The sequence below is a fragment of the Pygocentrus nattereri genome, chromosome 1, assembly GCF_015220715.1.
Source record: "Pygocentrus nattereri isolate fPygNat1 chromosome 1, fPygNat1.pri, whole genome shotgun sequence".
In the NCBI taxonomy this organism is placed as follows: domain Eukaryota; kingdom Metazoa; phylum Chordata; class Actinopteri; order Characiformes; family Serrasalmidae; genus Pygocentrus; species Pygocentrus nattereri.
In genome coordinates, this window is record NC_051211.1 from 54,996,086 (window position 1) to 55,007,924 (window position 11,839).

The 11,839-nt window shown below is 43.2% G+C and overlaps 1 protein-coding gene across 1 annotated transcript; it reads left to right on the forward strand.

Moving 5' to 3' along the window:
* The first annotated feature begins 1,273 nt into the window (after window positions 1–1,273).
* On the forward strand, window positions 1,274–10,677 carry LOC119264746 (intestine-specific homeobox). The gene is made up of 4 exons (XM_037543628.1): window positions 1,274–1,557; window positions 4,460–4,611; window positions 7,807–7,935; window positions 10,083–10,677. Exons 1-4 carry the CDS (start codon window positions 1,359–1,361, stop codon window positions 10,251–10,253), a joined length of 651 nt encoding a protein of 216 aa, XP_037399525.1. The 5' UTR covers window positions 1,274–1,358; the 3' UTR covers window positions 10,254–10,677.
* The last annotated feature ends 1,162 nt before the right edge of the window (window positions 10,678–11,839 follow it).

The following is an 11,839-nucleotide window of genomic DNA, read 5'->3' on the forward strand; positions in this document are numbered from 1 at the left end:
GTAACTTCACTGACTGTAACACTGACTGTAACACCACTGACTGTAACACTGACTGCAACACTGCTGACTGTAACTCCATTAACTGTAACTCCACTGACTGTAACACCACTGACTGTTACACCATTGACTGTAACACCAGTGACTGTAACATGACTGGCCGTTACACCATTGATGTTACACCACTGACTGTTACACCACCAAATCTGAGCTTTTCTAAAGTACAATGCACTGATACTTTAGTTTCAAACTTAGAAAGTAAGAAAGAATTTTGTTGAAAATTTCAAATATTGCTTTCAAATTATTTTATTACATTCGTTTCACGAGTCACACCACTGACAATATTTTTTGCAACATGAGTATATTAGCCAAATTCATCAGAGGTTTCATTAACTGTGAACTTGTCAAAGTTAGTCTCCTAACTATCACTAAACTATATTAAAAGAAATTCAAAAAGACTGCTGTTTTATTTAATAACATTTTATGTTTGTGTACCACCATTCACAGCGGGACATGATTTACCAAAATTATATTTATATATTCAAAACATTTTAGACAATAATTTTAATGCATGTTTACAGTGTAAGCTGAAAAAACAATAATACTTCAGCGTCTTCATTTTTATAACAATGCTTTTTCATGCACATGACCAAAAATCACTAAAAACACATGAAAACTTCAGAGTTAATAACGTTTTTAGCAGGTCATTTAGGTTGTGGTTTATTCTTTTTCATTGGACGCCGTAAAAAGGATGCATTTCTCCAACTGACCACACGGTGCCACTGTCCTCGCTGAGTTCTGACAGGTGCTTCAACATTACCAGCTGTATCTCAGAGTAAAGGTGAGGGGTTACCTGAGCGCAGGGATTTAATGTGTCCGTAAACAGAGCATGGCAAACAGCAGAGCGGCCAGGGAAACTCATGAGAAGCTTCCTCATAAACCAGTGATGAACCTGATTCTCCTGCAGCTCCCAGCTTTGATTCACGATTCAACAAGTTTTATGAAGCTCCTGCTGTTTACTGTTCCTCTCAGTGCCATGAATCAAGACACAAGCCACCTGAGAGTCACCTGACCTCACCTGCAGGTCCGTCGTTTACATAAAATCTCGTGAAATCGTTTGGGAGTCTTAAGCCGAATTCCTGGGCTGTTTTGTGTGTTGTGGCTGTAGAAAAACGAGTCTGTAGCACTAATGGAGCTTCATGGGCTTCATTACAGAGCAAACCTGCTGCTCCTCCCCCTTTAACACCTGATGAGGTCATGACACACGTCTACTCAGTCCTTTGACGGAGAGAGAGAGAGATTGAGTTACTAAACACAGACTAAAGCCTCTTCTTGATGTTGTGTCTGAGGAAAAAGTGAAAATGTTGACTGTAGAAGCCGGACAGCCGAATGAGAGAACGTCCAGAACCAGCCCGAAGCGTCTGTCCCACTCTATAGAGGACATCCTGAGAAGACCTTCCTGTTTATCGGCGAGCAGAAGGCAGGAGCCTGTGGAGGACGTACAGGTGTGCACTGAGATACCTGACGAGAAGAGAGAGCTGAGCTCCAGGCCAAACACAGGTGACTCTACCTGAACCGCCAGATTTCCTGCTCTCTCCTCTTCCTCACCTTCCTCGACTCTTAAAGACAGCCAACACCTAATTACTCAATTAAAAGCAATTAAATCGATCCGAATTCCTCTTCGTAAAGAAGCAGCAGTGACTAGGCAGTTTTCATGATGATTACACCCATAAAAACATCTCAAACGCAGTTAATATGTCTAATATTGCTCATTATGAAACTGTGGTAAGAATATTACGAGACAATTTAACATATTTCTAGACATTTCTTTAATTGTTGAGAGTGATTTTATCCCATTGGCAGATCATTTTACTTTTTAAATGAAATTATCCTCAATGATCTGAACGGTCACTACAGACAGTGACTTAAAACGAGTAAAAATGTGTATAAATAAGTTCAATATTCTGGTAATATTCTTACAACAGACTCATGATAAGAAATATTAGATATATTAACTACATTTCAGATGATTTTACCTGCTAAGACAGATTTTACAGTGTGCATATCGTCTCCGCTTTGGTCGGTGTTTATTTATGTATTTATTTATGTGCATGACTGAAAATCCAAAATGAGCCATAATCAAATCCTCTTACATGAACTGACACAGAAGTTCTGGACTTTTTAATCGGTCTCTTGTAAAGTTGCTTTTTTGGACCAATGACGTTTTGTTTACAGCAGAAAACAGAGCCTGATAGGCAGATTCACATTATATCCATTCACATATTTTAATATTTAATATTACATAATAATAATAATAATATAAATTATAAAATTTAATAAAATATAGATCAAATCTAATCTAATCTGAATCTAATCTATTAATATTTATATATTTAATCCTTTTAAAAGTTGGTTGAATCTCTTTCAAGCTTGTTTGTTATTGTTCAGTTAAAGTAATTGTTTGTGTAAAAGTCTTATTTACAGATATTTATAAAGTTGTGTACATGTAGATATTTATTTAATTTTTTTTTTTTAATTGGATTTAAATTTTTATATCTTGAATGTAGTTAATGCATCTACTATTTCTCATTATGAGATTGTAGTAAGAATCTATCAGTGTTATTTTATTTCACTTATTTTAAGTAAGTTATGAATCTTATTTTTCCATTGACTTGAAATAAATCAAATTATCTTCACTATTCCCTAAATGTTTGGAGTAATAATGAAGATCATTTTCACTTGTTAAATTTAGTTAAAGTAAAAATGTACAGAAAGGGGAGGAATGATCTTATAATATTCTTACAACAGTCGCACAATGAGAAATATTAGACATATTAACTACAGTGAAGATGTTCTCACTTGCTGAGGAACCACATTTTTGAGGTTTACCCTCTTATTCTCCAGGGTATATTTCGGTTCGTCCATCTGAATTTAAATGACTAACTCGTTAGGCAAATTATTCTGTATCTGCATGAAATAAATGTCAATTTTTATTTTATTTATTTATTTAAATTTATTTATTCATTATTTTATTATAAATGTTCCCCTCAAAGGAACAGAAAATGTGTTTTATGATCTACACATATTACTACTATCTACACATATGCTTACAATTCACTGTTGAAAGCCAAAAATCACTGAAGTACCACTGAAGAGACGCCGTCTGTTTATAGTTTAGAGCCCAGATTTGGGGAAAAACGGGTCGACTTTCAGTAGAAAAACAAACTGAGTTCAGCTTCTTTTATTATAAGGGTTTAAAATGACATCACCGTCTATTAGACTGGAGAGAAGAGCTACAGCCTCACACGACGCCCAGCTTCTGAATGGAGCTAATGAAATACACTATATTTCCAAAGGTTTTCACTCCCCCATCCAAATCACTGAGTTCAGGAGTTCCAGTCACTTCCGTGGCCACAGGTGTGTAAAGCCGAGCCCCTAGGCCTGCAGACTGCTTCTACAGACATTAGTGAAAGAATGGGTCGCTCTCAGGAGCTCAGTGAATTCCAGCGTGGTGCCGTGATCGGACGCCACCTGTGCAGCAAGTCCAGTCGTGAAATTTCCTCACTACTAAATATTCCACAGTCCATGGTCAGTGGGATTATAACAAAGTGGAAGCGATTGGGAACGACAGCAGCTCAGCCACGAAGTGAAATGAACTCTAGAGCAGTGGAGACGAGTTCTCTGGAGTGACCAATCACGCTTCTCTGTCTGGAAATCCGATGGACGAGTCTGGGTTGCCGGTTACCAGGAGACAGTACTTGTCTGACTGCATTGTGCCGAGTGTAAAGTTTGGTGGAGGGGGGATCATGGTGTGGGGTTGTTTTCAGGAGTTGGGCTCGGCTCCTTAGTTCCAGTGAAAGGAACTCTTAAAGCTTCAGCACCAAGAGATTTTGGACAATTTCATGCTCCCAACTTTATGGGAACAGTTTGGGGACGACCCCTTCCTGTTCCAACATGACTGAGCACCAGTGCACAAAGCAGGTCCATAAAGACGTGGATGAGCCAGTTTGGTGTGGAAGAACTTGACTGGCCTGCACAGAGTCCTGACCTCAACCCCATAGAACACCTTTGGGATGAATTAGAGCGGAGACTGTGAGCCAGGCCTTCTCGTCCAACATCAGTGTCTGACCTCACAAATGCGCCTCTGGAAGAACGGCCAAAAATTCCCATAAACACTCCTAACCCTTGTGAAAAGCCTTCCCAGAAGAGTTGAAGCTGTTATAGCTGCAAAGGGTGGGCCGACATCATATTAAACCCTATGGATTAAGAATGGGACGTCACTCAAGTTCATATGCGTGTGAAGCCAGACGACCGATTAAAGTTATGAAGATTATGACGAAGTGTGTTTTGGAAAACCCCAGTGGTCTCAAGGAGTTGAAGAGGTTAAATGACTTTAACTGTGAGTGTGTTTCCTCACAGAGAGCTCCACAGGTGAAGTGTTTGTGTGTGTTTTCCTGTGCAGTGTGTCGGCCTGGTCACCGAAGGGTTCGCACCACGTTCACAGTCGCCCAGCTGGAGGAGCTGGAGCGCGTTTTTCAGGACACTCACTATCCAGACATCCACACCAGAGACCAGCTCGCCACTCGGACCCAGCTGTCTGAGGGAAAAGTGCAAGTAAGTAAAGCCTTTAGTAGCCAACAGCTCTTACTGCTGCGCTGCTGTCTGTGGAATGTAGACAGCGCAGGTGCTTCTGAGTTAGAATCAGTGATGCAAAGCAAAACACAACATTATTGTTTTCTGACAGTGTTTTCTTCTTCATCCAATCAAATCAAATTTATTTGCAGCACTTTTTAAACTGATGTTGTCCCAAAGCAGCTTCCCAGAATTCCAGTAAAGACAACGTTTTAACATGAGTGTAAAACCCCCAGGTGAGCAAGCCAGGGGCAACAGTGGCAAGGAGAACCTCCCTCAGAGCTGAGGAAGAAACCTTGGGAGGAACCAAGGCCCACCAGGGGGGGACCCGTCCTCCTCTGGTCAGACTACCTACAGAGTTATTACACTACTAATATTAATAGCTGTAATAGCCTTCAGTGTCCGGCCGGACATGTGGGCGGTTGTATACTCGGAAAAAAGGCAGGGAGAGGGAATTAGTTTCATTCTGTCTGTTTATACGTAAAATAGGGGATGTGAACATTTCCAGAGTGTGGCTAACGACTCCGGCAGATCTGACTATGACTTATCTTAACTAAAATGACAACCACCTAGCATAGCATCTAACAATACCTTAACAACCACTAGGCACACCATAGCAACCACCTAGCAACACATAGCAACCACCTGAGATTTCATAGAAGTCACCAAGCAACCATCTAGCAACACCATTGCAACCTCCTGGGATACCATAGCAACTGCCTAGCAACATTCTAGCAACCATCTAGGATACCCTAGCAACCATCTAGCAACACGTTAGTGACCACCTGAGATATCATGGCAACTACCTAGCAACACCATAGCAATCATGTAAAATACCATAGCAACCACCTAGCAACGCCATTCCAACCGTGTAAAATACCATAGCAACCGCCTGGCACCACCCTATCAACCGTTCATGAATCACTTAAGCTGCCTCATTTTTTCAGGTAAAGCACTTTTAAAGCGTTTTAATTGGATTATTATTAGACATGACAGGCGAGTTGCTATTACACAGAGATGGTCTCCAGACAGCTGCCTAGAGCCCCCCTAAAATACAAATCAGATACACTGTACATGCATATAATCATGACCCAGTCGAGGGTCCGGCCATAAGAGAAAATGAGAGTGGGCTCTCTCTCCAGGCCGAGGGTCCAGCCATAAGAGAAAATGAGAGTGGGCTCTCTCTCCAGGCCGAGGGTCCAGCCATAAGAGAAAATGGGAGTGGGCTCTCTCTCCAGGCCGAGGGTCCAGCCATAAGAGAAAATGAAAGTAGGCTCTCTCTCCAGGCCGAGGGTCCAGCCATAAGAGAAAATGGGAGTGGGCTCTCTCTCCAGGCCGAGGGTCCAGCCATAAGAGAAAATTGGAGTGGGCTCTCTCTCCAGGCCGAGGGTCCGGCCATAAGAGAAAATGGGAGTGGGCTCTCTCTCCAGGCCGAGGGTCCAGCCATAAGAGAAAATGGGAGTGGGCTCTCTCTCCAGGCCGAGGGTCCAGCCATAAGAGAAAATGGGAGTGGGCTCTCTCTCCAGGCCAAGGGTCCAGCCATAAGAGAAAATGGGAGTGGGCTCTCTCTCCAGGCCGAGGGTCCAGCCATAAGAGAAAATGGGAGTGGGCTCTCTCTCCAAGCTGAGGGTCCAGCCATAAGAGAAAATGAGAGTGGGCTCTCTCTCCAGGTCGAGGGTCCGGCCATAAGAGAAAATGGGAGTGGGCTCTCTCTCCAGGTCAAGGGTCCAGCCATAAGAGAAAATGGGAGTGGGCTCTCTCTCCAGGCCGAGGGTCCAGCCATAAGAGAAAATGGGAGTGGGCTCTCTCTCCAGGCTGAGGGTCCAGCCATAAGAGAAAATGGGAGTGGGCTCTCTCTCCAGGCCGAGGGTCCAGCCATAAGAGAAAATGGGAGTGGGCTCTCTCTCCAGGTCAAGGGTCTGGCCATAAGAGAAAATGGGAGTGGGCTCTCTCTCCAGGTCGAGGGTCCGGCCATAAGAGAAAATGGGAGTGGGCTCTCTCTCCAGGCCTGATGAAAGATCAGACACTGGACACCATTCAAAGCCTAAAGCTGCAGGTTTATTTAGACTTTCTTAAAATATGCAAGTTTGCAAAAGGCCAAGCCTTTAATACAGCAAGAGGAGAAAAACACACAGAATGGCCACAGAAACGTTTTATACAGAGGGTGATCAAAAAGACTGATCCGATTTCAGGATGATTGATTTCTCTTGTAAATCATCACAGTTCAGTGCAGTGAGCTGTAAACGGTTTAAATGAGCATAAAGTTTATTATGTAATTCTACAAGGTCTCAGTCTGAAGCTCCTCCAGCTGGACGGACGACATCAACACCACAGTCAAACTCATCCCAGACTGGACTGAGCGTGTCGGGCGTCGCTGCTCTCACGGCTCTTTCAGTGGGATTTCAGTGCGATCCAGTGTTGGGAGTGGCACATAAACAGAATCCTTAATGTTCCTGCATAAAAAAGTCAGATCTGGTGATGCTGGAGACCTTTCTCTGGGAACTGTTGGTACCAATGACGAACGCTCTGAGCTGTTGGAGGTTCACTGCCAGACTGACCGTCAGAAACGCTATAACCCCGTCTTTCAACTGGATTGTGATCGGTTCCTCTGCACCTCACGGTTGTAAAAATACGGTGCTTTGAAATCGGATCAATACTTCCCGGAATCTCGCTTATCTCATTACTTTGCTTCTACATTACTCTTTACCAAATGATCTCACTATACTGGCAGATCATTTTACATGTTTCAGTCATTATTTCTGAAAACAAGCCAATTATACTGAGATTATTTCGCTTATTTATTATTGTTATTTTGGGAAAACATTTTCACTTGTTGAAGCCTGTAAGGAAAATTTAGAGCTTCGGTGCTTTTGGTCCTCTCCAGAAAACATTTTCATTTTGTTTGATGTATTTTTAACATCTTCATTTTTGTCTCTTCTAGAAGAGAAACTGAATCAAACGGACGTCATTTATGAAATGTAAACACAATTTCACTGGCGTTATAACATATAAACATAAACGCCACATCATATAAACCCATAAGATTTATTTAGAAGCAGAATCACTCAGGAGGCACTGAGCTCTTTCATAATGGCACACTGTTGGTGTTACACACTGAAAAAATCCGTATTAAATATCCTCCTATTATTTACATCTTACGTTCCGCTGTGTGTTTAGATCTGGTTCCAGAACAGGAGAGCCAAGTGGAGGCGAGCTGAAGCTCAAGGAAAAGACAGAGAGCATCAGCAGACAAACGAGAGCAGCTGCCCTCACGTCATGACCACCCCGTTCTTCTTCTACACTCCAGTAAGCTCCTCACTCCTCCTCCATCATCTGCTCCTCGGTTCATCACTTTAGAATGAAGTGCAGATGAACCCATTCACACCTGGTCACTTCATGAGTCTCCAGTATGAGGATTATATCTGGTTAAGGCCACATAAGAATGTGTGTGTAATGATCTGATCACTCAAACCACTTCAGGAGGTCAACTGAGACACAATTCAGGCACAATGATATAGCAGCGTAAACACGTCCGTCTCTCCAAGATACATTCGAAACCAAAACACATCCCAGTACAATCGAAACTCCTCCCACTACACCTGAACCTCCTCCTATTACAACCAAAACTCCTCCAGTACAACTGAAACCCCCCTTGTACCACATAAACTCCTCCCAGTACAACCAAACCCTCCCCAGTACAAGTGAAAGTACAATCAAAACCCCTCCCAGTACAACTGAAACTCCTCCAACTCCAACCAAAACTTGTCCCAGTACAATTGAAACCCTTCCCAGTACAACCAGAAACCCTCCAAGTACAACCAGAACTCCTCCCAGTACAACCAGAACTCCTCCCAGTACAACCAGAACTCCTCCCAGTACTGTCCCAAACAGTAATCAGATTTCCCTTCGACTTAATGGAGATTTGACTACCAAGTGTAGATGCATGTGGCTAAAATCTTATCAGGATACGGTCCAGATACTGGACACAGGGAGTGAGCAGGTGTAACTGGGGTCGGTCTCTGTGACCCTTCAGAATTCAGAGGTATGAAATTTATATCCAGCACTAAATCATCTGCCATTAGAATTATAGTGGTAACTGTACACTGGGGTGCTCAATCCTGCTGCTGGAGATCTACCACCCTGGAGACTTCAGAGCCAACCGACCTGGTTCTCGTAGTCAGATGCTCCTGAAGGCGAGCAGAGAGGCCGATCTCCAGGACCATGACTGACCACCCCTGGTGTACACAATATCTAGTTAGTGTGTACTCCTGTTACATGAACGTTCAAAGAAACCTTTGCATGATGAAAAGGTTCTTCAGACTGATGGAGGATGTGTCGTAAATGTTTCTGTTCAATTCAATTCCAAGATTCCTGAACAGGACATTCTACACTTTAAAGTAACTCAACAGTCCAGCAAGCAACACTACTGAGCTTCCATACGTGGCTAAAAGTATATTGACGCCCCTTCTAATTACTGGTTTCAGGTGTTTCAGTCACACCCACTGCTAAGAGGTATATGAAATCAAGTACATAGCCTTGCAGTCTCCATAGACAAACAGCAGAATGGGTCGGACTGAAGAGCTCAGTGACTTTAAACGTTGCAACTTTACCTCAAGTGAGTGAAATTTCCGCCTCGCTAGATCTGCTTGGCCCACTGTAACTGCTGTCATTACAGCACTTATTGCAGAGCTCCAAACTGCCTCTGGAAGCAACATCAGCACAAGAACTGGGCATCAGGATCTTCATGAAAAGGGTTTCCATGGCTGAGCAGCTGCACACAAGCCTAAGATCACTATACGCAATGCCAAGCGTCGGCTGGAGGGGTGTAAAGCACCGCCACAGCACTCTGGAGCAGTGGAACCGTGTTCTCTGGAGAGATGAATCAGCTTCTCTGTCAATCTGACGATGAATCTGGGTTTGGTGGATGTCAGGAGAACGCAGAGAGCCAACAGTAAAGTTTGGTGGAGGAGGGATAATGGGCTGGAATGTCGATTGTGAGCCAGACCCTCTCGTCCAACATCAGAGTCTGACCTCGCAAATGCTTTTTTGACTGAACGGGCACAAGTTCCCACAGACTCACTCCAACATCTCGCGGAAAGGCTGTTATTGATGCAAATCGGGGGCAAATCCATATTAATGCCCGTGGTTTTGGAATGGGACATCCAACAAGCTCATGTAGGTGTGATGGTTAGGTGGCCATATAGTGTAGCAGTGATCTTGAACAGCTACAGGACAGCAGAGCAAACAGGGAAAAGATGAGAACAAAGTCTCAAAGTTGTTTATGCTTTTATGAACGTGTTTCACACTGAAACATGTTTGAGTTTGTGTGCTGGAATTGGTGTTATTTGTGTTGTGCTGAGGCCTCAAAAAGGTATTAAAAGCCATGAAACATGCAGAAACCTTTGATTTGTGTGTGATCTGTTGTTGTCCTCTTTGTTCTGATTGATTTGCAGGTCCAGAGGCTCATGTTACAGCAGAAGCCTCACCTGCCTGCCTCACTCTGTCCTTCCGTTTATCCGTACGAGCTCAGTACTTGTAAACTCTGCGCCTTCAGTGGAGCCCAGCGGATCGGCAGGTTGCTGTACCCCCCTTTCCTCCCCATCTTGCATAACGTCCCATCCTGATTTTGTAACTCGGTGCCTTATTGTGTGCATTCCGTGACTTTTCTATGATAATGTGTGACCGTGTGCTGCTCCAGCTGTAAACTGCTTATCTTATCGGAAAAAGACGGTGAACCATTTGTGACACGGTTCACTCGGAAAAAGAATGGGCTGAAAACTAAACCAGTTAGTTTATTACAGGGGTGTCCGGTCTTATCCTGTGGCTGCAGGGTTTCACTCCAAACAAGCTGGAGCTCATCTGACTCCACTTGTCTGATTCTTAGTCTTCAAACGCTTCCTCAGGCGAGTTGAAGGCCTGCTGTGTTGGAGTGAAAACCTGCAGCCACACCGGCCTCCGCCGATAAGACTGGACACCGCTGGTTTATTATTGACACACGGAGTTGAGATATAAACACAGCTCTCTTTTTTACACTTTTTACACTTTATCATGGCCTTTTTTGCTGATCTGTGTATAATAACAATAATAAAATGATAATAATTCACAATAACAGCATTTTTTTGCATTTCTTAACATTTTTAATGACCTACTTCAGTCTCTTACATGAAAAGCAGAGAATACAAATAATCACAACTATAGATTGTAAGAATCCTGATGGGGAAATATGACAAAGTGTCATGGTTCTCATGATAATCGTCACACTTTTCTATATTATGGGTTTAGTCAGTGTTTCTAGAACACTGAACAACTGCATGCATCATAAAACACTGGCCAACTATGGTGCGCCTGTAAACCAGGGCTCTCAAACTGCCAGCCCGAATTTTTCCCTGTAAAAAAATCCAATGTAATATTACAGTGAACTCCGAGTTGCATTCCCAGCTAAACATGAACCTCACAGCAATTTGCTGCTATAGCAGAAATTATCTTAAGTGTTGACGATGAAATGATAAAGGCAGTCTTTGAGTGTGAACATTGTAGATATAGTGAAATCCTGGTTATGTTTCAAAGTGTAAAATCACAATTTGTCCTTAAATTTGAAAATCTTCAGATTTTCTCCTCTTTTCAGATCAGCTTCACCCCCAGATAAACAACCAAGAGGAGCCATTCAATCAGTGTGAACGCTGCACGCTGAGCGGACATGAGGGGGGGAATCCAGGTCCAAAAAGTAAAAACCCTCCCCAGGATTTTGTTCCAACTGCCTGACTTCTCTAATTTGCCCAAACCAGCAGCAAAGGCCTTCAGGTGTGCAGTTGGAATGAAATCCGGGGGAGGCTTTGTACTTTTTGGACCCGGATTACCCCACCTCTCTGTACAACGGAAGCCTATTTGAATGGGAGTAGCTTCCCAAGAGGAGGTGGGAATGCCAGTTCACCTCAGGCCATCTGTAATGTTTACCGTTCGCACGGGATACGAAATTTCAGCATACATGACGGAGAAGGAGCAGCTGCTCGATTTACACGCCACCTTTACTCCAGAAAAGAGCGGAAAACGGTTTAACCCTCCGTCTTAAATGAACGCAGGGCATCATTTGCATCACCAATAGCTGGGAATTCACAGCAAACAGTCGTCTTTACTGCAAAACATCAAACTTTTATCTTGATCTGATCTGAACACGTGACGCAGGACACATATCGGCCTGATTTTAGCCGCA

Coding starts and splice junctions, on each gene's coding strand:
- LOC119264746 (XM_037543628.1), top strand. CDS start 1,359: ATGTTGACTGTAGAAGCCGGACAGCCGAATGAGAGAACGTCCAGAACC. Junction 1,558..4,459: donor GAGCTCCAGGCCAAACACAG/GTGACTCTACCT, acceptor TTTCCTGTGCAG/TGTGTCGGCCTGGTCACCGA. Junction 7,936..10,082: donor CGTTCTTCTTCTACACTCCA/GTAAGCTCCTCA, acceptor ATTGATTTGCAG/GTCCAGAGGCTCATGTTACA.